The sequence below is a fragment of the Oncorhynchus clarkii genome, chromosome 7 (genome assembly GCF_045791955.1).
Source record: "Oncorhynchus clarkii lewisi isolate Uvic-CL-2024 chromosome 7, UVic_Ocla_1.0, whole genome shotgun sequence".
In the NCBI taxonomy this organism is placed as follows: domain Eukaryota; kingdom Metazoa; phylum Chordata; class Actinopteri; order Salmoniformes; family Salmonidae; genus Oncorhynchus; species Oncorhynchus clarkii.
The window spans coordinates 36,802,576-36,830,384 of NC_092153.1; the positions used below are offsets into that span (position 1 = coordinate 36,802,576).

General features: G+C 41.8%; 1 protein-coding gene across 1 annotated transcript in view; it reads right to left on the reverse strand.

Annotated features, from left to right (window-relative positions):
- LOC139413243 (DCC-interacting protein 13-alpha-like) overlaps window positions 1-20,891 on the reverse strand; it is a 32,657-nt gene extending 11,766 nt beyond the window's left edge. The window contains exons 1-4 of the mRNA XM_071160384.1: window positions 20,720-20,891; window positions 6,550-6,648; window positions 6,313-6,372; window positions 6,040-6,111 (exon numbers count right to left, since the gene is read on the reverse strand). Coding sequence (XP_071016485.1) covers window positions 6,040-6,111; window positions 6,313-6,372; window positions 6,550-6,648; window positions 20,720-20,773 — 285 coding nt within the window. The 5' untranslated portion in view covers window positions 20,774-20,891. The remainder of the gene's footprint in view (window positions 1-6,039; window positions 6,112-6,312; window positions 6,373-6,549; window positions 6,649-20,719) is intronic.
- Between the last annotated feature and the right edge of the window lie 6,918 nt (window positions 20,892-27,809).

Here is a 27,809-nt window from a genome sequence, read left to right on the forward strand (position 1 = left end):
AGACAGAAGGAAAGGAGAACAGAAAGGGAGAGGTTGAGACAGACAGAAGGAAAGGAGAACAGAAAGAGGGAGAGGTTAAGACAGACAGAAAGAAAGGAGAACAGAAAGGGAGAGGTTAAGACAGACAGAAGGAAAGGAGAACAGAAAGGGAGAGGTTAAGACAGACAGAAGGAAAGGAGAACAGAAAGGGAGAGGTTAAGACAGACAGAAGGAAAGGAGAACAGAAAGGGAGAGGTTAACACAGACAGAAGGAAATGAGAACAGAAAGGGAGAGGTTAAGACAGACAGAAGGAAAGGAGAACAGAAAGGGAGAGGTTAAGACAGACAGAAGGAAAGGAGAACAGAAAGGGAGAGGTTGAGACAGACATAAGGAAAGGAAAGGAAAACAGAAAGGGAGAGGTTGAGACAGACAGAAGGAAAGCAGAAAGGGAGAGGTTAAGACAGACAGAAGGAAAGGAGAACAGAAAGGGAGAGGTTAACACAGACAGAAGGAAATGAGAACAGAAAGGGAGAGGTTAAGACAGACAGAAGGAAAGGAGAACAGAAAGGGAGAGGTTAAGACAGACAGAAGGAAAGGAGAACAGAAAGGGAGAGGTTGAGACAGACAGAAGGAAGGAAAGGAAAACAGAAAGGAAGAGGTTAAGACAGACAGAAGGAAAGGAGAACCGAAAGGGAGAGGATAAGACAGAAAGAAGGAAAGGAGAACAGAAAGGGAGAGGTTAAGACAGACAGAAGGAAAGGAGAACAGAAAGGGAGAGGTTAAGACAGAGAGAAAGGAAATGAGAGAAAAAAAGGGAGAGGTTAAGACAGACAGGAGGAAAGGAGAACAGAAAGGGAGAGGTTAAGACAGACAGACGGAAAGGAGAACAGAAAGGGAGAGGTTAAGACAGAGAGAAAGGAAAGGAGAGAAAAAAAAGGGAGAGGTTAAGACAGACAGGAGGAAAGGAGAACAGAAAGGGAGAGGTTAAGACAGACAGAAGGAAAGGAAACCAGAAAGGGAGAGGTTGAGACAGACAGGAGGAAAGGAGAACAGAAAGGGAGAGGTTAAGACAGACAGAAGGAAAGGAAAACAGAAAGGAAGAGGTTAAGACAGACAGGAGGAAAGGAAAACAGAAAGGGAGAGGTTAAGACAGACAGACGGAAAGGAGAACAGAAAGGGAGAGGTTAAGACAGAGAGAAAGGAAAGGAGAGAAAAAAAAGGGAGAGGTTAAGACAGACAGGAGGAAAGGAGAACAGAAAGGGAGAGGTTAAGACAGACAGAAGGAAAGGAAACCAGAAAGGGAGAGGTTGAGACAGACAGGAGGAAAGGAGAACAGAAAGGGAGAGGTTAAGACAGACAGAAGGAAAGGAGAACAGAAAGGGAGAGGTTGAGACAGACAGAAGGAAAGGAGAACAGAAAGAGGGAGAGGTTAAGACAGACAGAAAGAAAGGAGAACAGAAAGGGAGAGGTTAAGACAGACAGAAGGAAAGGAGAACAGACAGGGAGAGGTTAAGACAGACAGAAGGAAAGGAGAACAGAAAGGGAGAGGTTAAGACAGACAGAAGGAAAGGAGAACAGAAAGGGAGAGGTTAACACAGACAGAAGGAAATGAGAACAGAAAGGGAGAGGTTAAGACAGACAGAAGGAAAGGAGAACAGAAAGGGAGAGGTTAAGACAGACAGAAGGAAAGGAGAACAGAAAGGGAGAGGTTGAGACAGACAGAAGGAAAGGAAAGGAAAACAGAAAGGGAGAGGTTGAGACAGACAGAAGGAAAGGAGAACAGAAAGGGAGAGGTTGAGACAGACAGAAGGAAAGGAGAACAGAAAGGGAGAGGTTAAGACAGACAGAAGGAAAGGAGAACAGAAAGGGAGAGGTTAAGACAGACAGAAGGAAAGGAGAACAGAAAGGGAGAGGTTAACACAGACAGAAGGAAATGAGAACAGAAAGGGAGAGGTTAAGACAGACAGAAGGAAAGGAAAACAGAAAGGGAGAGGTTGAGACAGACAGGAGGAAAGGAGAACAGAAAGGGAGAGGTTAAGACAGACAGAAGGAAAGGAGAACAGAAAGGGAGAGGTTGAGACAGACAGAAGGAAAGGAGAACAGAAAGGGAGAGGTTAAGACAGACAGAAGGAAAGGAGAACAGAAAGGGAGAGGTTAAGACAGACAGAAGGAAAGGAGAACAGAAAGGGAGAGGTTAAGACAGACAGAAGGAAAGGAGAACAGAAAGGGAGAGGTTAAGACAGACAGAAGGAAAGGAGAACAGAAAGGGAGAGGTTAACACAGACAGAAGGAAATGAGAACAGAAAGGGAGAGGTTAAGACAGACAGAAGGAAAGGAGAACAGAAAGGGAGAGGTTAAGACAGACAGAAGGAAAGGAGAACAGAAAGGGAGAGGTTGAGACAGACAGAAGGAAGGAAAGGAAAACAGAAAGGAAGAGGTTAAGACAGACAGAAGGAAAGGAGAACAGAAAGGGAGAGGATAAGACAGACAGAAGGAAAGGAGAACAGAAAGGGAGAGGTTAAGACAGAGAGAAAGGAAAGGAGATAAAAAAAGGGAGAGGTTAAGACAGACAGGAGGAAAGGAGAACAGAAAGGGAGAGGTTGAGACAGACAGAAGGAAAGGAAAACAGAAAGGGAGAGGTTGAGACAGACAGAAGGAAAGGAAAACAGAAAGGGAGAGGTTAAGCCAGACAGAAGGAAAGGAGAACAGAAAGGGAGAGGTTAAGACAGACAGAAGGAAAGGAAAACAGAAAGGAAGAGGTTAAGACAGACAGGAGGAAAGGAAAACAGAAAGGGAGAGGTTAAGACAGACAGAAGGAAAGGAGAACAGAAAGGGAGAGGTTAAGACAGAGAGAAAGGAAAGGAGAACAGAAAGGGAGAGGTTAAGACAGACAGAAGGAAAGGAGAACAGAAAGGGAGAGGTTGAGACAGACAGAAGGAAGGAAAGGAAAACAGAAAGGAAGAGGTTAACACAGACAGAAGGAAATGAGAACAGAAAGGGAGAGGTTAAGACAGACAGAAGGAAAGGAGAACAAAAAGGGATAGGTTGAGACAGACAGAAGGAAGGAAAGGAAAACAGAAAGGAAGAGGTTAAGACAGACAGAAGGAAAGGAGAACAGAAAGGGAGAGGATAAGACAGACAGAAGGAAAGGAGAACAGAAAGGGAGAGGTTAAGACAGACAGAAGGAAAGGAGAACAGAAAGGGAGAGGTTAAGACAGAGAGAAAGGAAAGGAGAGAAAAAAGGGAGAGGTTAAGACAGACAGGAGGAAAGGAGAACAGAAAGGGAGAGGTTGAGACAGAGAAGGAAAGGAAAACAGAAAGGGAGAGGTTGAGACAGACAGAAGGAAAGGAAAACAGAAAGGGAGAGGTTAAGACAGACAGAAGGAAAGGAGAACAGAAAGGGAGAGGTTGAGACAGAGAAGGAAAGGAGAACAGAAAGGGAGAGGTTAAGACAGACAGAAGGAAAGGAAAACAGAAAGGGAGAGGTTGAGACAGACAGGAGGAAAGGAGAACAGAAAGGGAGAGGTTGAGACAGACAGGAGGAAAGGAGAACAGAAAGGGAGAGGATAAGACAGACAGAAGGAAAGGAGAGCAGAAAGGGAGAGGTTGAGACAGACAGAAGGAAAGGAGAACAGAAAGGGAGAGGTTAAGACAGACAGAAGGAAAGGAGAACAGAAAGGGAGAGGTTAAGACAGACAGAAGGAAAGGAGAACAGAAAGGGAGAGGTTAAGACAGACAGAAGGAAAGGAGAACAGAAAGGGAGAGGTTAAGACAGACAGAAGGAAAGGAGAACAGAAAGGGAGAGGTAACACAGACAGAAGGAAATGAGAACAGAAAGGGAGAGGTTAAGACAGACAGAAGGAAAGGAAAACAGAAAGGGAGAGGTTGAGACAGACAGGAGGAAAGGAGAACAGAAAGGGAGAGGTTAAGACAGACAGAAGGAAAGGAGAACAGAAAGGGAGAGGTTGAGACAGACAGAAGGAAAGGAGAACAGAAAGGGAGAGGTTAAGACAGACAGAAGGAAAGGAGAACAGAAAGGGAGAGGTTAAGACAGACAGAAGGAAAGGAGAACAGAAAGGGAGAGGTTAAGACAGACAGAAGGAAAGGAGAACAGAAAGGGAGAGGTTAAGACAGACAGAAGGAAAGGAGAACAGAAAGGGAGAGGTTAACACAGACAGAAGGAAATGAGAACAGAAAGGGAGAGGTTAAGACAGACAGAAGGAAAGGAGAACAGAAAGGGAGAGGTTAAGACAGACAGAAGGAAAGGAGAACAGAAAGGGAGAGGTTGAGACAGACAGAAGGAAGGAAAGGAAAACAGAAAGGAAGAGGTTAAGACAGACAGAAGGAAAGGAGAACAGAAAGGGAGAGGATAAGACAGACAGAAGGAAAGGAGAACAGAAACAGAGAGGTTAAGACAGAGAGAAAGGAAAGGAGATAAAAAAAAGGGAGAGGTTAAGACAGACAGGAGGAAAGGAGAACAGAAAGGGAGAGGTTGAGACAGACAGAAGGAAAGGAAAACAGAAAGGGAGAGGTTGAGACAGACAGAAGGAAAGGAAAACAGAAAGGGAGAGGTTAAGCCAGACAGAAGGAAAGGAGAACAGAAAGGGAGAGGTTAAGACAGACAGAAGGAATGGAAAACAGAAAGGAAGAGGTTAAGACAGACAGGAGGAAAGGAAAACAGAAAGGGAGAGGTTAAGACAGACAGAAGGAAAGGAGAACAGAAAGGGAGAGGTTAAGACAGACAGAAGGAAAGGAGAACAGAAAGGGAGAGGTTGAGACAGACAGAAGGAAGGAAAGGAAAACAGAAAGGAAGAGGTTAACACAGACAGAAGGAAATGAGAACAGAAAGGGAGAGGTTAAGACAGACAGAAGGAAAGGAGAACAGAAAGGGAGAGGTTGAGACAGACAGAAGGAAGGAAAGGAAAACAGAAAGGAAGAGGTTAAGACAGACAGAAGGAAAGGAGAACAGAAAGGGAGAGGATAAGACAGACAGAAGGAAAGGAGAACAGAAAGGGAGAGGTTAAGACAGACAGAAGGAAAGGAGAACAGAAAGGGAGAGGTTAAGACAGAGAGAAAGGAAAGGAGAGAAAAAAGGGAGAGGTTAAGACAGACAGGAGGAAAGGAGAACAGAAAGGGAGAGGTTAAGACAGAGAAGGAAAGGAAAACAGAAAGGGAGAGGTTGAGACAGACAGAAGGAAAGGAAAACAGAAAGGGAGAGGTTAAGACAGACAGAAGGAAAGGAGAACAGAAAGGGAGAGGTTGAGACAGAGAAGGAAAGGAGAACAGAAAGGGAGAGGTTAAGACAGACAGAAGGAAAGGAAAACAGAAAGGGAGAGGTTGAGACAGACAGGAGGAAAGGAGAACAGAAAGGGAGAGGTTGAGACAGACAGAAGGAAAGGAAAACAGAAAGGGAGAGGTTGAGACAGACAGAAAGAAAGGAAAACAGAAAGGGAGAGGTTAAGACAGACAGAAGGAAAGGAGAACAGAAAGGGAGAGGTTAAGACAGACAGAAGGAAAGGAGAGAAAAAAGGGAGAGGTTAAGACAGACAGGAGGAAAGGAGAACAGAAAGGGAGAGGTTAAGACAGACAGAAGGAAAGGAGAGAAAAAAAGGGAGAGGTTAAGACAGACAGGAGGAAAGGAGAACAGAAAGGGAGAGGTTAAGACAGAGAGAAGGAAAGGAGAGAAAAAAGGGAGAGGTTAAGATGGACGGAATGGAGGAAGCAATAGAAGAAAGAAAGAAAGAGTAAGGAAGGGAGCGGTTAAAGTGTGAGTGTTTACAGTGTGGTGTAACTAATGGAGGTTAAGACACAGAGAGAAAGAAAGAAGGAAGAAAAGGAAAGGAGAGAAGAAAAAGGTTAAGATGAAGAGAACGGAGAAAAGAAGAGTAGAGGAGAGGTGAACGTGCAAAGTGGGAGAGTGTGTATAGTGTGGTGTAATTAAGAAAATGTAGAGATGAAAAAGGTTAAGACGGTGTAATCCTATTTGAGCAGCAGCGTGCCACAGCGAGGAGGATGAGTTAATGAGGGCAGAGCAGTGGACCCGCTGCGTGTGTTCTCACCTCGTCTATGACTTTGGCAAACTGCTGCAGAGTGGAGCTCATGACCTCGTCATCGCAGCAAAGAGGGAAACGCTGCAAAGACAGCCCAGTCAGCCCTAAACCATTTTACATTCGCGAATTCAGCCATTTATCAGACGCTCTTATCTGGAGGGACATAGTCAGCGCATTCAACTAATGTTCAAACCGTAAGGGTTTCTTGGAAGATGCATGAAAAAGAAATACATACATACTGTACATCATTCCAGCATGTTGACACTGACAACATAGGCCTACCTGTTTCTCATACCCCTTCAGAAGCTTGGAGGTGAGATGGGTGGCAGCACTCAACTCATTCTGAAAAAAAAGAGTCATGTCCGTTTCATCTAACTAGCTGTAAGAGCAATATAAAGAAAAGGTGTGTGTGTGTGTGTGTGAGTGAGAGTATTGAGTGTGTGCATGCTTGCATTTTTGCTTGTTTTTAAAAGCCCGGACACTAACTGGCATGAGCATATCCCAGAGGTCATTGCTCACCTGTGCATCGTAGATTCTGTGCATGGCCTGGAAGAGCTGCTGGGAGTATTTCGATATGGCAGCTGCATCCTCCTCAAACACGCCGAGCAGGGAGCGCGTCTGGCAACAGAGAAACACACTGGATGAAGGAAGCACTCAACTCAGGAAACATTCAGGTTATGTTTACCTGAAGTAGGTAGCTTAGATGGCACACTTATGTCACCCTTGTGCAAAGCTAATCTGGTCCCAGATCTGTAGCTTTAGCCAACCCCTCTGACTATTGTAGTCACGCTACCGATGGAGGCTCCTCAGTGGAATGGGAGGTCCATCCCACTCAGTGAATTTAATAAAAATTGAAATAATGAACATAAAAAATGTTATCCTTTTTAAATTAAATTATACTAAATACTACATAACTGATTAAAGACACTGTTTCGCAATGAAGTTCTACAGTAGCCTCAACAGCACCCTCTGGGTACATTGACTTCAATACAAAACCTAGGAGGCTCATGGTTCACACCTTCTTCCATGGACTTATAGAGTAAATATGACGACGTGTTCCAACCTATCAGATCTCTTGCAGTATGAACTAACATCTCGCCCATCCAATCAAAGGATCAGAGAATGAACGTAGTACCGAAAGCATAAGCTACAGCTAGCTAGCACTGCAGTGCATAAAATGTGGTGAGTAGCTGACTCAAAGAGAGGAAGGCAATAGTTGAACAATTTTGAACAAATTATTTTCTTAAAAAATTAAGAAGCAGCAGAGAGAGAGAGATATTTAATTGTATATTTTCTTCTTCTTAGTTTACCTTTCACTTACTTCGCTAAAGCAGCTAATTTAGCCTACTCAACCTGGCTCAAACAGAGAGGAATGCTATTTATGTTAGCTAGCTGGCTAAGGCTATCCAACAACGCAACTCTTCCAAGTCAAGGTAAGCTTTCGTTTTTATTAATTTATTGACACCGGGGACCACCAGTGTAACTGTTAAACTGCTTGCTGTACACTGTACTGCGTGATAGTACACATGGATTAGATTGTGGGTTTACTACTGCGTTAGTTCTAGTTTGCTGACTATAAAGTTAATATGGTAACAACAATGTAGGCTGGTTAGCGGTTATGGTATGAAGGTTTGACTTGGAGAGGTTTTTGCGCCTGGTCACAGACAGCTGTTGTGTTATGTTGTGAAGTCCACAAGTGAAGGGAAAAGAAGAGAGGAGAGTGTGTAGATGCAAGAATTAATTATATAACAAGAAAAGTGATGCTTTATGTGACTGCTATGAAAGTGAACTGTGTGCGCGTGTGATCAGGGGGATGTATTCATTCTGCCGATTCTGTTGCAAAACGTTTCTTAAAAAGATGCAAACGGAATGAAACAAGTACAAAAATTCCCAAACAGGTCCATAATAGATGAAGACTAAATATGTTACAACTTCCCCCGGTCTCCCCTAATAATAGTAAATGCGCAACTTTCAAACAATTTCCCCCATTCTTCCCTACCAGCGACTGAAGGAAAGTTTGAGAATATGTTTCAATGAAAGTAAAAGGACAGTAATGTCACAAGTAAAGTAGGATGCCCAGGTTTCAATAGATAAGGTATTACAGTTTTTCTCAATACAAGCATTTTTCAGAACAATGTTGTAGATTTTCAAAACAGAGTCCACAAGACACAGAAGTCTGCAAAATACATACAGTACCAGTCAAAAGTTTGGACACACCTACTCAAACACATGATAGTCCCACTGAGCGCAAACCAGATGGGATGGTTTAATTGCTGAGGAATGCTATGGTAGCTATGCTGGTTTGCGCTTATAGGGACTATCATTTGTTTTTCAACAGGACAATGACCCAACACACCTCCAGGCTGTGTAAAGGCTATTTGACCAAGAAGGAGAGTGATGAAGAGGGCACGATAAAACCTATTCCCCCCCAGGAGACTGAAAAGATTTGGCATGGGTCCTCAGATCCTCAAAAGGTTCTACAGCTGCACCATCGAGAGCATCCTGACTTTTTGCATCACTGTCTGGTATGGCAACCACTTGGCCTCCAACCGCAAGGCACTACAGGGGGTAGTGCGTATGGCCCAGTACATCACTGGTGCAAAGCTTCCTGCCATCCAGGACCTCTATACCAGGCGGTGTCAGAGCAAGGCCCTAAAAATTGTCAGACTCCAGCCACCCTAGTCATAGACTGTTCTCTCTGCTACCGCATGACAAGGGGTACCGGAGTGCCAAGTCTAGGTCCAAGAGGCTTTTAAACAGTTTTTTACTTCCAAGCCATAAGTCCAATGAAAATCTAATGAAATGGCTACGCAGACTGTTTGCATTGCCCCCTCTTCCCCTTTTACACCGCTTCTACTCTGTTGTTATCATATATGCATAGTCACTTTAATAACTCTACCTACATGTATATACAGTTGAAGTCGGAAGTTTACATACACCTTAGCCAAATACATTTAAACTCAGTTTCACAATTCCTGACATTTAATCCTAGTAAAAATGCCCTGTCTTAAGGCAGTTAGGATCACCACTTTATTTTAAGAATGTGAAATGTCAGAATAATAGTAGAGAGAATGATTTATTTCAGCGTTTATTCCTTTCATCACATTCCCAGTGGGTCAGAAGTCTACATACACTCAATTGGTATTTGGTATCATTGCCTTTAAATTGTTGAACTTGAGTCAAACGTTTCAGGTAGCCTTCCACAAGCTTCCCACAATTGTTGGGTGAATTTTGGCCCATTCCTCCTGACAGAGCTGGTGTAACGGAGTCAGAATTGTAGGCCTCCTTGCTCACACATGCTTTTTCAGTTCTGCCCACACATTTTCTATAGGATTGAGGTCAGGGCTTTGTGATGGCCACTTCAATACCTTGACTTTGTTGTCCTTAAGCCATTTTGCCCAAACTTTGGAAGTATGCTTGGGGTCATTGTCCATTTGGAAGACCCATTTGCGACCAAGCTTTAACTTCACGACTGATGTCTTGAGATGTTGCTTCAATATATCCACATCATTTTCCTCACTCAGGATGCAATCTACTTTGTGAAGTGCACCAGTCCTTCGTGCAGCAAAGCACCCCACAACATGATGCTGCCACCACCCGTGGGTCACGGTTGGGATGGTGTTCATTGGCTTGCAGCCTCCCTATTTTTCCTCCAAACATAAAGATGGTCATTATGACCAAACACTTCCTTTTTTGTTTCATCAGACCAAAGGACATTTCTTCAAAAAGTACAATCCTTTTCCCCATGTGCAGATGCAAACCGTAGTCTGGCTTTTTTTATGGCGGTTTTGGAGAGGTGGCTTCTTTCTTGCTGAATGGCCTTTCAGGTTATGTCGATATAGGACTCGTTTTTACTGTGGATATAGATACTTTCGTACCTGTTTCCTCCAGCATCTTCACAAGGTCCTTTGCTGTTGTTCTGGGATTGATTTGCACTTTTTGCACCAAAATACATTAATCTCTAGGAGACAGAACGCGTTTCCTTCCTGAGTGGTATGACGGCTGTGTGGTCCCATGGTGTTTATACTATTGTTTGTACAGATGAACGTGGTACCTTCAGGCATTTAGAAATTGCTTCCAAGGATGAACCAGACTTGTGGAGGTCTACAATTTTTGTTATGAGTTCTTGGCTGATTTATTTTAATTTTCTCATGATGTCAAGCAAAGAGGCACAGAGTTTGAAGGCAGGCCTTGAAATACATCCACAGGTACACCTCCAATTGACTCAAATTATGTCAATTAGCCTATCAGAAGCATCTAAAGCCATGACATCATTTTCTGGAATTTTCCAAGCTGTTTAAAGGCACAGTCAACTTATTGTATGTAAACTTCTGACCCACTGGAATTGTGATACAGTGAAATAATCTGTCTGTAAACAATTGTTGAAAAAATTACTTGTGTCAGGCACAACGTAGATGTCCAAACCGAATTGCCAAAACTATAGTTTGTCAAGAAGAAATTTGTGGAGTGGTTGAAAAACTAGTTTTAAAGACTACAGCCTAAGTGTATGTAAACTTCCAACTTCAACTGTATTACCTCAACTAACCTGTATATGGTCTCACTATTGTTATTTTACTGCTGCTCTTTAATTACTTGTTGCTTTCATTTTTTATTCTGATTGTTTTTAACTGCACTGTTGGTTAAGGGCTCGTAAGTAAGCACTTCACTCTAAGGTCTACATTGGTTGTATTCAGCGCATGTGACTAATAAAAATTGATTTGATGAAGTACAACATCAGATGACCTAGCCTCCACAATCACCCGACCTCAACCCAATTAAGATGGTTTGGGATGAGTTGAACTGCAGAGTGAAGGAAAACAGCCAACAAGTGCTCAGCATATGTGGGAACTTTCCAGGTGAAGCTAGTTGAGAGAATGCCAAGCGTGTGCAAAGCTGTCATCAAGGCAAAGGGTGGCTACTTTGAAGAAACTCAAATCTAAACTATATGTTGATTTGTTTAACACTTTTTTTGGTTACTACATGACTCCATATGTGTTATTCCATAGTTTTGACGTCTTCACTATTATTCTACAATGTAGAAAAACCCTTGAATGGGTAGGTTTGTCCAAACTTTTTACTGGCACTGTACAATCATTAAAAATGACAGTGACTTCAGAAAGTATTCACAGCCCTTGACTTGTGTTGTGTTACAACCTGAATTTAAAATGTATTAATTTGCAATTGTGTGTCACTGGCCTACACAAAATACCCCCTAATGTCAAATTGGAAAGAAGTACTCAACCCCTTTGTTATGTCAAGCCTAAATAAGTTCAGGAGTAAAAATGTGCTTAACAAGTCACATAATAAGTTGCATGGACTCACTCTGTGTGCAATAATAGTGTTTAACATTATTTTTTAATAACTACCTCATCGCTGTATCCCACATATACAGTGCCTTGCGAAAGTATTCGGCCCCCTTGAACTTTGCTACCTTTTGCCACATTTCAGGCTTCAAACATAAAGATATAAAACTTTATTTTTTTGTGAAGAATCAACAACAAGTGGGACACAATCATGACGTGGAACGACATTTATTGGATATTTAAAACTTTTTTAACAAATCAAAAACTGAAACATTGGGCGTGCAAAATGATTCAGCCCCTTTACTTTCAGTGCAGCAAACTCTCTCCAGAAGTTCAGTGAGGATCTCTGAATGATCCAATGTTGACCTAAATGACTAATGATGATAAATACAATCCACCTGTGTGTAATCAAGTCTCCGTATAAATGCACCTGCACTGTGATAGTCTCAGAGGTCCGTTAAAAGCGCAGAGAGCATCATGAAGAACAAGGAACACACCAGGCAGGTCCGAGATACTGTTGTGAAGAAGTTTAAAGCCGGATTTGGATCCAAAAAGATTTCCCAAGCTTTAAACATCCCAAGGAGCACTGTGCAAGCGATAATATTGAAATGGAAGGAGTATCAGACCACTGCAAATCTACCAAGACCTGGCCGTCCCTCTAAACTTTCAGCTCATACAAGGAGAAGACTGATCAGAGATGCAGCCAAGAGGCCCATGATCACTCTGGATGAACTGCAGAGATCTACAGCTGCGGTGGGAGACTCTGTCCATAGGACAACAATCAGTCGTATATTGCACAAATCTGGCCTTTATGGAAGAGTGGCAAGAAGAAAGCCATTTCTTAAAGATATCCATAAAAAGTGTTGTTTAAAGTTTGCCACAAGCCACCTGGGAGACACACCAAACATGTGGAAGAAGGTGCTCTGGTCAGATGAAACCAAAATTGAACTTTTTGGCAACAATGCAAGACGTTATGTTTGGCGTAAAAGCAACACACCATTCCCACTGTCAAACATGGTGGTGGCAGCATCATGGTTTGGGCCTGCTTTTCTTCAGCAGGGACAGGGAAGATGGTTAAAATTGATGGGAAGATGGATGGAGCCAAATACAGGACCATTCTGGAAGAAAACCTGATGGAGTCTGCAAAAGACCTGAGACTGGGACAGAGATTTGTCTTCCAACAAGACAATGATCCAAAACATAAAGCAAAATCTACAATGGAATGGTTCAAAAATAAACATATCCAGGTGTTAGAATGGCCAAGTCAAAGTCCAGACCTGAATCCAATCGAGAATCTGTGGAAAGAACTGAAAACTGCTGTTCACAAATGCTCTCCATCCAACCTCACTGAGCTTGAGCTGTTTTGCAAGGAGGAATGGGAAAAAAATTCAGTCTCTCGATGTGCAAAACTGATAGAGACATACCCCAAGCGACTTACAGCTGTAATTGCAGCAAAAGGTGGCGCTACAAAGTATTAACTTAAGGGGGCTGAATAATTTTGCACGCCCAATTTTTCCGTTTTTGAGTTGTAAAAAAAGTTTGAAATATCCAATAAATGTCGTTCCACTTCATGATTGTGTCCCACTTGTTGTTGATTCTTCACAAAAAAATACAGTTTTATATCTTTATGTTTGAAGCCTGAATTGTGGCAAAAGGTCGCAAAGTTCAAGGGGTCGAATACTTTCGCAAGGCACTGTATGGTGCATTTCAGGAAGTATTCAGACCCTTTGACTTTTTCCACATTTTGTTACGTTACAGGGGCGGCAGGTAGCCTAGTGGTTAGAGCGTTGGACCAGTGGCCGAAAGACTGCTAGATCGAATCCTCGAGCCGACATGTCGTTCTGCCCCTGAACAAGGCAGTTAACCCACTGTTCCTAAGCCGCCGTTGTGAATAAGAATTTGTTCTTAACTGACTTGCCTAGTTAAAATAAAGGTTAAATAGAATAAATACAGCCTTAGTCTAAAATGTATTAAATTGTTATTTCTTATCTATCTACACACAATACCAGGTAATATCAAAGCGAAAACAGGTTTTTAGACATTTTAGACAACAGAAATACCTTATTTACATAATTATTCAGACACTTTGTTATGAGACTCGAAATTGAGCTCAGGTGCATCCTGTTTCCATTCATCATCCTTGAGATGTTTCTACGACTTGATTGGTAAATTCAATTGATTGGAAATTATTTGGAAAGGCACACACCTGGCTATATAAGGCCCCCTAAGCCATTAGGTCGAAGGAATTGTCCGTACAGCTCCGAGACTGTGTCGAGGCACAGATCTGGGGAAGGGTGCCAAAAGATACAAGCAGCTTTGAAGGTCCTCAAGAAAAAAAGTGGCCTCCATCATTCTTAAATGGAAGAAGTGTGGAATCACCAAGACTCTTCCTAGAGCTGGCCACCTGACCAAACTGAGCAATCGGGGGAGAAGGGCCTTGGTCAGGGAGGCATCCAAGAAGCGAATGGTCACTCTGACTGTGGAGATGGGAGAACCTTCCAGAAGCACAATCATCTCTGCAGCACTTCAACAATCAGGCTTTTATGGTAGAGTGGCCACACGGGAGCCACTCCTCAGTAAAAGGCACTTGACAACCCGCTTGGAGTTTGCCAAAAGGCACCTAAAGGACTCTCACACCATGAGAAACAAGACTCTCTGGTCTGATAAAACTTTGGCTTAAATGCCAAGCGACATGTCTGGAGGAAACCTGGCACCATCCCTACGGTGAAGCATTGTGGTGGCAGCATCATGCTGTGGGGATATTTTTCAGCGGCAGGGACTGGGAGACTAGTCAGGATCGAGGGAAAGATAAACAGAGCAAAGTACAGAGAGATACTTGATGAAAACCTGCTCCAGAGCACTCAGGATCTCAGGCTGGGGCGAAGGTTCACCTTCCAACAGGACAACGACCCTAAGCAGACAGCCAACAACACAGGAGTGTCTTCGGGACAAGTCTCTGAATGTCCTTGAGTGGCCCAGCCAGAGCCTAGACTTGAACCCAATCGAACATCTCTGGAAAGACCTGAAAATAGCTGTGCAGCAACGCAGCAACGCTCCCCATCCAACCAGACAGAAAAATGGGAGAAACGCCCCAAATAAAGGTGTGCCAAGCTTGTAGCGTCATACCCAAGAAGACTTGAGGCTGTAATCACTGCCAAAGGTTCTTCAACAAAGTACTGAGTGAAGGGTCTGAATACTTATGTAAAATGTGATATTTCCAACCCTGTTTTTGCTTTGTCATTATGGGGTACTGTGTGTATATTGATGAGAGCAAAAAAAATATTTAATCAATTTTAGAGTAAGGCTGTAACGCAACAAAATGTGGAAAAAGTCAAGAGGTCTGAATACTTTCCAAATGCACTGTACAGGCCTCAATCCACACCAAAGCAATATTATAATTGGAAAGTCACAATGTTGGTTAAGATGACTTAGGACTAACCAAAAGTCACTTCAAAGTAACCCAACTTCAGTCTCTGCACTATAAAATTAAACAATCACCATTGCCTAGCACGTTGCCTATATTGTACATGGTGGGACACTGATGGGGGGGATTTAGACTTTTGTGCACTAGTATTTACTGATTGCTGGAAACAGTGAAGACAATTGCACACATTTCTCTTCTGATCAAAACAATGTCTTAAGATTCTGTGAACAAAACAGTTAACAGTGAATTTTGTATTCACAGATGATATTGGTTTTTAAAGGTTGGCAAAAGGGGATCTAAGATATTCAACAGGCCCAATTTTTCAGTTTTTGATTTGTTAAAAAAGTTTGAAATATCCAATAAATGTCGTTCCACTTCATGATTGTGTCCCACTTGTTGTTGATTCTTCACAAAAAAATACAGTTTTATATCTTTATGTTTAAAGCCTGAAATATGGCAAAAGGTCGCAAAGTTCAAGGGGGCCGAATACTTTCGCAATGCACTGTATGCTTCCTGGCTGATGTTTTGGTCACTTTTGAATGCTGGCGGTGCTTTCACTCTAGTGGTAGCATGAGACGGAGTCTACAACCCACACAAGTGGCTCAGGTAGTGCAGCTCATCCAGGATGGCACATCAATGCGAGCTGTGGCAAGAAGGTTTGCTGTGTCTGTCAACGTAGTGTCCAGAGCATGGAGGCGCTACCAGGAGACAGGCCAGTACATCAGGAGACGTCGAGGAGGCCGTAGGAGAGCAACAACCCAGCAGCAGGACCGCTACCTCCGCCTTTGTGCAAGGAGGAGCAGGAGGAGAACTGCCAGAGCCCAGCAAAATGACCTCCAGCAAGCCACAAATGTGCATGTGTCTGCTCAAACGGTCAGAAACAGACTCCATGAGGGTGGTATGAGGGCCCGACGTCCACAGGTGGGGGTTGTGCTTACAGCCCAACACCGTGCAAGACATTTGGCATTTTCCAGAGAACACCAAGATTGGCAAATTCACCACTGGCGCCCTGTGCTCTTCACAGATGAAAGCAGGTTCACACTGAGCACATGTGACAGACGTGACAGAGTCTGGAGACGCTGTGGAGAACGTTCTGCTGCCTGCAACATCCTCCAGCATGACCAGTTTGGCGGTGGGTCAGTCATTCTTTGGGGGGCCGCACAGCCCTCCATGTGCTCGCCAGAGGTAGCCTGACTGCCATTAGGTACCGAGATGAGATCCTCAGACCCCTTGTGAGACCATATGCTGGTGCGGTTGGCCCTGCGTTCCTCCTAATGCAAGACAATGCTAGACCTCGTGTGGCTGGAGTGTGTCAGCAGTTCCTGCAAGAGGAAGGCATTGATGCTATGGACTGGCCTGCCCGTTCCCCAGACCTGAATCCAATTGAGCACATCTGGGACATCATGTCTCGCTCCATCCACCAACTCCACGTTGCACCACAGACTGTCCAGGAGTTGGCGGATGCTTTAGTCCAGGTCTGGGAGGAGATCCCTCAGGAGACCATCCGCCACCTCATCAGGAGCATGCCCAGGCGTTGTAGGGAGGTCATACAGGCACATGGAGGCCACACATACTACTGAGCCTCATTTTGACTTGTTTTAAGGACATTACATCAAAGTTGGATCAGCCTGTAGTGTGGTTTTCCACTTTAATTTTGAGTGGGACTCCAAATCCAGACCTCCATGGGTTGATAAATTTGATTTCCATTGATCATTTGTGTGTGATTTTGTTGTCAGCACATTCAACTATGTAAAGAAAAAAGTATTTAATAAGAATATTTCATTCATTCAGATCTAGGATGTGTTATTTTAGTGTTCCCTTTATTTTTTTGAGCAGTGTATTTTTTACTCCTCTGGTCTTGCCTGAGTCCTCTTTGTCCAGGACCGAGTAAAAATGTATCTGACACTGAGACAAGACCGAGACACTCAATATGTGGTCTTGAGACCAGATTCGAGAACGGTCTCGAGTACGACAACACTGAGTCGTAGATTAAAGGATAATAAATATTTCTAATTGTGGTGCACTTTATTGTTATCGCATTAATTCAGGCAATTTATCGCAATATGGATTTTTCTCCATATGACCAACTCTAACATAGTATAGCGCCTCAACCATAGAAATAGAATGACTAGAATGGAATGTATTCTATTTCTATGGCCTAATTCCATTGACACCGCTGTTCAGAGCCAGACTGTTCTGCAACAGACAGGAAAGACTGACGAATAGCCTATGAATAGTATTGTACATGTTTTGTTGGATACTCTAGGTAGCTAGCTACATACAGTACAGTAGCTGATAGGGATTGGATGACATATCAAATGCTTCGAAAATGAAAATGCATGAATGTGATGGTTCTCTCTGTGCACGTGCAGCGCTCATAGTCAAGCCAAAAACAATTTATAAAAGGCATTACAATATTCTACTGTACTCTTTTTTTTTATTGTACTCTACTCACAGTACTGTACTCGGTACTGTTTTGTACTTTACTCTACCCACTGTACTGTACGATCCAAACTTATGAAACATACATCTATGATACGTTCCGATTTGGTCCAGTCCATCTGTGAACGTAACATCAAGGCCAGGGTGGACTGACCAAATGTTCAATGTCCATGAACGTCCGGTGTTGGTTGGTGCTCAGTGGGTGAGGATGCTGGTTACAGTAAATGGAAAGAGGGGGCTCATGGGTAGGTGTCTGTAAGAGCTGGGAGAGGTAACGAGTTTGAATCAATTCATAATTCATAAACAAAATTGATATCAGTAAAATCACTATAGGTCTACCATTGGTAGGTCTACCATTACTTGTTACTTCTGTAAGGGAGAGACATTAGAACATATATTAAAGATGTGGGTTTTTGGTAACAGAATTACAAGGCAACATATCTTAAACTTACAGAAGGTAAACAATTTCTCCTACACTATAGATAAGTGTTGATGTTGGTTGGTAGGGGTCTTTACGTCAACATGATTGTGTTTTGATTCATTTGATTCCCTTTAAAACTTTTTCTGGTAGATGTTGTCCAAGAACCCCTTTCCATCTGTTCATCGAGAAAATGAAACCATGAACTTATGCCATATTTTTAAGATGGAAAATTGTCAAAAAAAGATATCATTGACTTCATTTACCAAAAACATAGTCTTCGCTTTCATTTAACCCCCAATTTGATATGCTCCTAAGAACTTTACATGTTGGTGCTCACGGGTCCTTTTCGATGAAAATGCCCTTAGGCTAAACATTTTGTTTCATGTAATAAAGTGTATTTTAAAATGGAGCACACTGTTAATAACATGTATTAAATCATGGTAAACAATGTCGTTAAAATAAATTGACTCACCCACACAATTATACCTGGATGCACGTGTCAGCTTTGAAACATGATTTTCTTTGTTTGGACTAGGCTCATGTGGCTTCTACCTGAGTACATGGCACCTGGTAATATACTGCAATTCACACCTATGTAGATGTTGATCATTAGCTCAACTCTCAGTGGTCGGACCCTCTTTTTGGCCCAAACATTCCTTTGTTCTTAGAGCTGCATGAGCTAGGCGGTGGAGACCAAATACAGCGCTGCACATTAGTTCCTCACGGAGTGAACTTTCGCTGCGCTCACATGGATCATACTGGGGTTACAGATGAAAACAAGTACCTCAATCTGCCGTTGGCACCCAGTCAAATTAGGCCAAAGGTTGCCTTGATAAATCTGGTTCATTCTCTTAAATGAAATACAATGACTGTTATTGCATTAGCTGGGGGTGTTGTTTGAAATGTCTGATACAACATACGTTGGTGACATAGCTTTCAACCCACTGCATACCCCTTACAAAATAACATTTTCATGTGCAGGGTGTGCTATGACATGAATATACAGTACCAGTCAAAAGTTTGGACACACCTACTCATTCAAGGGTATTTCTTTATTTTTACTATTTTCTACATTGAAGAATAATTTGTGAAGACATCAAAACTATGAAATAATATATGAAATCATGTAGTAACCAAGAAAGTGTAAAACAAATCTAAATATATTTTAGATTATTATCTCAAACCATCTCAATTGGTCAAATAGCCCTTACACAGCTTGGAGGTGTGTTGGGTCATTGTCCTGTTGAAAAACAAATTATAGTCCCACTAAGCACAAAGCATCCCCACACCATCACACTTCCTCCATGCTTCCATGCAGAGATCATCCGTTCACCTGATATGCGTCTCACAAAAACAGGGAGGTTGGAACCAAATATCTCAAATTTGGACTCATCAGACCAAAGGACAGATTTCCACCGGTCTAATGTCTATTGCTTGTGTTTCTTGGCCCAAGCAAGTCTCTTCTTATTATTGGTGTCCTTTGGTAGTGGTTTCTTTGAAAAACTTTGACCATGAAGGCCTGATTCACAGTCTCCACTGAAAAGTTGATGTTGTGATGTGTCTGTTACTTTAACTCTGTGAAGAATTTATTTGGGCTGCAATTTCTGAGGCTGGTAACTCTAATGAACTGAGGCTGGTAACTGCAGCAGAGGTAACTCTGGGTCTTCCTTTCCTGTGACAGTCCTCATGAGAGACAGTTTCATCATAGCGCTTGATGGTTTTTGGGATTGCACTAGAAGAAACTTTCAAAGTTCTTGAAATTTTCCAGATTGACTGACCTTCATGTCTTAAAGTAATGATGGAATGTCATTTATCTTTGCTTTTTTGAGCTGTTCTTGCCATAATATGAACTTGGTCTTTTACCAAATAGGGCTTCTGTATACCACCCCGACCTTGTCACAACACAACTGATTGGCTCAAATGCATTAAGAAGGAAAGAAATTCCACAAATGAACAAGGCACACCTGTTAATTGAAATGCATTCCAGGTTACCTCATGAAGCTGGTTGAGAGAATGCCAAGAGTTTGCAAAGTTGTCATAGAGGCAAAGGGTGGCTACTTTGAAGGATCTCAAATATATTTTTTATTTGTTTAACACTTTTTTGGTTAATACATGATTCCATATGTGTTATTTCATAGTTTTGTCTTCACTATTATTTTACAATGTAGAAATTAGAAAAATAAAGAAAAACCCTTGAATAGGTAGGTATGTCCAAACTTTTGACTGGTACTGCATATCAATGGAACGAAGGTATACCCAAACTCGCTTCAGCCCATCTTAAATGAAAAAGGGGAAATCAGGTACTAGACTGTGGGACTTGAAAATCCCCAAAACATTCCTTACCCCAGGATACTTCAACTGGTGTCTTTCCAGGATAATAAAAAAAGGAGCGCTCTGTTGCAGCATAAATCTGATCGTTTACTTGTCCCGTCAATAAATCTACCAGATCTACGCAGCAACAGAGTGTGCTCCTTTTTTTTATTCTCCCGGGTTATCACCAGTTGAAGTATCCTGGGGTAAGGAATGTTTGCGCATGTGCCAGGTGAAATGTCAACCTCAGTACATGCGCTCCAAAAAGTCGGGTAAATAATAGTGCCTTGTGGATATTAAAAAAAAACATGTCGACCAGCTGAAGGACCAACCACACAGACAACAACATGCGGTAGAGTATGTTCAAACGTAATTTCATTAAACATTCTGTGCTTTGTTATTTGGCAACCTCGTCCCTAGGCAGGAGAAAGTGGTGCACCCTGCCCAGAGACTAACAGTAGCCAGCCAGATAGAGTAAGGATGGTCACGTAACCTGGCAGTAGCTAATTTATGTGTTCATCAACACAGTGTGATGTGTTTCACTAGAAAAACATTAGCGTGCATACTTTTAGCAGGTGGTGCAAAGGCCGATATTAATAATGTTATTAATAATGTTGCATAAATAGATAATACCATATGACGAGGCCAGTTATCACTTTTTGAGCCATTTGACAACTCTTGATGCTTGCTCGAGCGAGTTAGCAGGGCTAGCTTTTGCTGCGCTTTTGCAAGGCACAAAGACGAGATATAAAGCTAGCAGGCTACAGAGCATAGCGTGAAATATATTACCTGCGGACTGTCTTCGAATGTCTCCTCTATCGGTAATTTATCTATTCCAGGCATGGCTATAGCTAGCTATTTCAATTCGTATCAATATGAACTGTAATATGTCAATAAGAAACAAAAGAGCTGACAATCACTCCCACTGAATTTTTTTCCCTTTACAGATAGATCCACAACACCCCAAACAGCTCCTCCCACATGCGGATATGGGACACACTTGGAGCGGTAGTCACTAGTTACCTCAGTCACGAAGTCATAATTATGGCTAAACCACAGAGTTTCTAAAACTCAGAGGCGCAACATTGCGATACTTCCGGGAATTTGCGAAACAAACCATGCCGGGGTTTGAGAAGTCAATATGAGAAGTGAAAAAAGATTCCGTAGTTGTTCATAATCTTGAAATCTAAAGGCACAACCTACATTCGAGCCAATGTCTTATGTAGTTGAACATGATATTACTTCAACCTCGTGAAAGTGACAAACTGACACTTTTAGATTTTGGTCAAAAAACAACTTTAAATCGAAGGAGTGCCCTTGATTTGATGGCCTGCACATGAACAATTTGGCGAGAAACTACCATTAAATCCATGCCTGCATTCCAAACACTTAAAAAATACACCCTATCCCCTCAGCCCTCAAATTAAGTGGACACTTCTGATGACGTATCAGGACTTCGGACGAGTATACACTTGCAGGGCAAGGAAGGAAGGAATGATTTTTAAATGGACCGCCCTTGCCTGGAAATTCGTAACTCGTTCATTGTGTTTTCAGCCACCGGTAGGTTGTGGTTGCTTTATATGTGCTACAGTCAATTTTGATTGCATGTCTACTTATATAAACTATATAATTATTAATATACACCTACTGTATAATAGCTAGCAAATTAACTAACTAATGTTAGCCTGCTTAGCTGGAACTTCTGAAGAAGGAAAATGTTTTTATTTCAAAAATTTCCAAAAGCTAACCAAACAAAAACTATTTCTTTTATGAGATGTGTTTGTGCCATCATGTGCATTAGCAGCATAATTTGTAACCTTTTTACATTTGTTTTGACTTACTCTTGACTTCTCCATATTGCCGTTGAGGTTTTAAGTTTTGGCTGAATTTTCTTACTGGATGTACAATCATCGCAAATGGAATTATGGGGCGTTTCAGGCCCCGAATTGAACATAATTGTACACTTGCAAACTCAATCAAGAATGAGGGCTGAGGGGCTTATGTTGCAAACTTCCCTTGTTTGGCTAATCGTTTGGACCGACGTTTGGACCGACGTCCAAGATGGTGACAGTGATTCTGCCAAGGGCATCAGCGAGGTTAAGTGGACGAGGGTGTCTTTTATGAGTTTGAAATGCAGCCCATGTCAAACAATAAGCGGTTTGTAAAGAGCATGAATGAGCGTGTACATGCTAGAATTCTTCTTCGATGACGTTTAACGGAGGTTGGCATACAATAAATTTCCTTCTGCACACTTCTCACACCTAGGAACCTCCCTCCTACACACTGCTGCCATGTGCCCATAAGCTTGACACCTGTAACAACGTAATGTATTCGGTACAAAATCTTGTACAGGATAATTTAGTTGAAGTCAGAAGTTTACATACACCTTATCCAAATACATTTAAACTCAGTCTTTTACAATTCCTGACATTTAATCCTTGTAAACATTCCCTGTCTTAGGTCAGTTAGGATCACTGCTTTATTTTAAGAATGTGAAATGTCAGAATAATAGTAGAGTGATTTATTTCAGCTTTTATTTCTTTCATCACATTCCCAGTGTGTCAGAAGTTTACCAGGTCAGGTCTTCATAGCAGATTTTGAAAAGGCATTTGATAAAGTACAACTAGAATGTGTATATATAAATGCCTGGACTACTTTAATTTTGGTGAATCTCTTATACAAAGGGTTAAAGTTATGTACAGCAACCCCAGATGTAAAATAGTAAATAATGGTTACTTCTCAGAAAGTATTGAGCGTTTAAGAGGAGTAAAACAAGGCTGTCCAAATCAAATTTTATTTGTCACATACACATGGTTAGCAGATGTTAATGCGAGTGTAGCGAAATGCTTGTGCTTCTAGTTCCGACAATGCAGTAATAACCAACAAGTAATCTAACTAACAATTCCAAAACTACTGTCTTATACACAGTGTAAGGGGATAAAGAATATGTACATAAGGATATATGAATGAGTGATGGTACAGAGCAGCATAGGCAGGATACAGTAGATGGTATCGTGTACAGTATATACATGAGGTGAGTATGTAAACAAAGTGGCATAGTTAAAGTGGCTAGTGATACATGTATTACATAAGGATGCAGTCGATGATATAGAGTACAGTATATACGTATGCATATGAGATGAATAATGTAGGGTAAGTAACATTATATAAGGTAGCATTGTTTAAAGTGGCTAGTGATATATTTACATCATTTCCCATCAATTCCCATTATTAAAGTGGCTGGAGTTGAGTCAGTGTCAGTGTCAGTGTGTTGGCAGCAGCCACTCAATGTTAGTGGTGGCTGTTTAACAGTCTGATGGCCTTGAGATAGAAGCTGTTTTTCAGTCTCTCGGTCCCAGCTTTGATGCACCTGTACGGACCTCGCCTTCTGGATGATAGCGGGGTGAACAGGCAGTGGCTCGGGTGGTTGATGTCCTTGATGATCTTTATGGCCTTCCTGTAACATCGGGTGGTGTAGGTGTCCTGGAGGGCAGGTAGTTTGCCCCCCGTGATGCGTTGTGCAGACCTCACTACCCTCTGGAGAGCCTTACGGTTGTGGGCGGAGCAGTTGCCGTACCAGGCGGTGATACAGCCCGCCAGGATGCTCTCGATTGTGCATCTGAGGAAGTTTGTGAGTGCTTTTGGTGACAAACCGAATTTCTTCAGCCTCCTGAGGTTGAAGAGGCGCTGCTGCACCTTCTTCACGATGCTGTCTGTGTGAGTGAACCAATTCAGTTTGTCTGTGATGTGTATGCCGAGGAACTTAAAACTTGCTACCCTCTCCACTACTGTTCCATCGATGTGGATAGCGGGGTGTTCCCTCTGCTGTTTCCTGAAGTCCACAATCATCTCCTTAGTTTTGTTGACGTTGAGTGTGAGGTTATTTTCCTGACACCACACTCCGAGGGCCCTCACCTCCTCCCTGTAGGCCGTCTCGTCGTTGTTGGTAATCAAGCCTACCACTGTTGTGTCGTCCGCAAACTTGATGATTGAGTTGGAGGCGTGCGTGGCCACGCAGTCGTGGGTGAACAGGGAGTACAGGAGAGGGCTCAGAACGCACCCTTGTGGGGCCCCAGTGTTGAGGATCAGCGGGGTGGAGATGTTGTAGCCTACCCTCACCACCTGGGGGCAACCCGTCAGGAAGTCCAGTACCCAGTTGCACAGGGCGGGGTCGAGACCCAGGGTTTCGAGCTTGATGACGAGCTTGGAGGGTACTATGGTGTTGAATGCCGAGCTGTAGTCGATGAACAGCATTCTCACATAGGTATTCCTCTTGTCCAGATGGGTTAGGGCAGTGTGCAGTGTGGTTGAGATTGCATCGTCTGTGGACCTATTTGGGCGGTAAGCAAATTGGAGTGGGTCTAGGGTGTCGGGTAGGGTGGAGGTGATATGGTCCTTGACTAGTCTCTCAAAGCACTTCATGATGACGGAAGTGAGTGCTACGGGGCGGTAGTCGTTTAGCTCAGTTACCTTAGGTTTCTTAGCTCCATCGTCTCCATATCTATTTATAATGGCAATTGAAATGCTAGCTATTAAAATTAGATCCATCAATACATCCAGGGGATAAAAACAAAAGTGTCAATGTATGCCGATCACAATTTTTTTCTTAAATCCACAATCTGGATCCCTGCACAGTCTCATTGAAGATCTTGATCACTTTTCTAGACTCTCTGGTTTAAAACCTAATTATTACAAGAGTACCATATTACATATTGTATCGTAAAAAAAAGTGTTTACACTACCTTGTAATTTACCAACAAAATGGGCGGATGGTGAAGTAGACATACTTGGTCTTCACATCTTCAAAAATATAAATCAACTTTAATAATTCATTTCAATAGAAAGTTAGCAGAAATAGATAAGATTCTGCAACCATGGAGAGGTAAATACTTGTCAATTTATGGAAAATCAGATTGATGAACTCTGGTCCTATCACAGTTGACTTACTTACTAATGGCAATGCCTACTCCGGATGACTCGTTTTTTAAATCATATGAGCAAAAAATATTTCATTTGATTTGGAATGCTAAGCCAGACAAAATTAAACGTGTTTATTTATACAATGAATATGAGTTTGGGGGGATAAAATGATTAAATATTAAAGCTTTAAACCTCTCACTAAAAGATTCACTCATACATAAGTTATACTTAAACCCCAAATGGTTCTCTAGTAGGTTATTAAGAAAGGCTCATCCTTTGTTCAAAAATTGCCTTTTTTCCTTCATACAGATTACAACTTCTCATTTCCGACAAAAATAAATGGGTTGCAAAATAAATGGGAGGAGATTTTCGATGTACCAATTCCAGATGTACCAATTCCATGGCACATGGTTTATGAAATGGTACAAAAAAAAACTACACTTGATTCATCACTTAGAGTTTTTCAATTAAAATTATTATATACAATTCTTGCCACCAACAGAGTGCTTATATATGGGGCATACAACAATCTCATCTCTGTAGATTTTGTTGCGAAAAGACAGAATCAATAGATCATTTATTCTGGTATTACCCCTCGTCAGAAGTTTACATACACCTTAACCAAATACATTTAAACTCAGTTTTTCACAATTCCTGACATTTAATCCTAGTAAAAATCTTAGGTCAATTAGGATCACCACTTTATTTTAAGAATGTGATATGTCAGATTAATAGTTGAGAATGATTTATTTCAGCTTTTATTTCTTTCATCACATTCCCAGTGGGTCAGAAGTTTACATACACTCAATTAGTATTTGGTTGCATTGCCTTTAAATTGTTTAACTTGTATCAAACGTTTCAGGTAACCTTCCACAAGCTTCACACAATAAGTTGGGTGAATTTTGGCCCATTCCTCCTGACAGCTGGTGCAACTGAGTCAGGTTAGTAAGCCTCCTTGCTTGAACACGCCTTTTCAGTTCTGCCAACAAGTTTTCTATGGGATTGAGGTCAGGGCTTTGTGATGGCCACTCCAATACCTTGACTTTGTTGTCCTTAAGCCATTTTGCCACAATTTTGGAAGTGTGCTTGGGGTCATTATCCATTTGGAAGACCCATTGTGACCAAGCTTCAACTTCCTGACTGATGTCTTGAGATGTTGCTTCAATATATCCACAAAATATGGTGCCATCTATTTTGTGAAGTGCACCAGTCTCTCCTGCAGCAAAGCACCCCCACAACATGATGCTGCCACCCCGTGCTTCACGGTTGGGATGGTGTTCTTCGGCTTGTAAGCCTCCCCCTTTTTCCTCCAAACATAACAATGGTCATTATGGCCAAACTGTTCTATTTTTGTTTCATCAGACCAGAGGACATTTCTCCAAAAAGTATGATCTTTGTCTCCATGTGCAGTTGCAAACCGTAGTCTGGCTTTTTTATGGTGGTTTTGGAGCAGTGGCTTCTTCCTTGCTGAGTGGCCTTTCAGGTTATGTCGATATAGGACTCGTTTTACTGAGGATAATATAGATACTTTGTACATGTTTCCTCCAGCGTCTTCACATGGTCCTTTGCTGTTGTTCTGGGATTAAGTTTAACTTTTCGCACCAAAGTACATTCATCTCTAGGAGACAGAACGCGTCTCCTTCCTGAGCGGTATGACGGCTGCGTGGTCCCATGGTGTTTATACTTGCGTACTATTGCTTGTACAGATGAACGTGGTACCTTTGGGCATTTAGAAATTGCTCCGACGGATGAACCAGACTTGTGGAGGTCTACATTTTTTTCTGAGGTCTTGGCTGTTTTCTTCTGATTTTCCCATGATGCCAAGCAAAGAGGCACTGAGTTTTGAAGGTAGGCCTTGAAATACATCCACAGGTACACCTCCAATTGACTCAAATTATGTAATTTAGCCTATCAGAAGCTTCTAAAGCCATGACATCACTTTCTGGAATTTTCCAAGCTGTTTAAAGGCACGGTCAACTTAGGGTTAGGCACGGTATGTAAATTTTGACCCACTGGAATTGTGATACAGTGAAATTATCTGTCTGTAAACAATTGTTGGAAAAATTACTTGTGTCATTCACAAAGTAGATGTCCTTACCGACTTGCCAAAACTATAGTTTGTTAACAAGAAATTTGTTAGTGGTTGAAAAACAAGTTTTAATGACTTCAACCTAAGTGCATGTAAACCTCCGACTTCAACTGTAGCTTGTCTCTGGTCACAGGTTCAGGAATAGTAAAAAAAAATCACAACATGCAAAAAAATTAACCTTACAAATAGCAGTGTTGGGTGATTTTGAAAGCCATAGGCAGTCAATAAATAATATAATAATACTTGTGGGAAAGGTTTTTATCGTTAGCTCACCATTTGTTGATAATATATGATAGGTTCAAAAATTGTCTAAAACATCGCAGCACAATTAAAAATATATGGCACATGGAAACCAAACGAGGGTGGTCTATGGCTATAGGTGGGATGGGCTAAGATTGGCTAAAGGTTGGGATTAAAGAGTTTGTTTGGTATTGTATTATTGTTATGTGACTGCTTTATATAAAATTACCATGTATATGTATAATGTATGTATATGTTACAAAAAAGCTGTAAAAAACTAAGATATGTGTCCTCCGAGGAGGAGGAGGGGTGGTGGTGGAGGGGTTAATAAAAAATAAAATAGAGAAAAAATAAACAAAATATTAAAAACACAGTGTGCCTTAGAAAACAGTGGACTCCCGTTTGATTTCAGTTTATCAGAATCTCCTCTGGTGGTGATGAATCGGTAGTAATTTCAAAAAATATATATATATATTTCCATCCACCGTATGCTCACCTTTCTTGAAATGGGGTAAACTGTATCATATCCAACCAATTTCAACCTGATTGGATATCGTCGTCTCATTCAATTTAACTAAGAAGTAAAAATTGACAGACTTACCTTTTCAGGTGGATCTTTGTGAATTATAT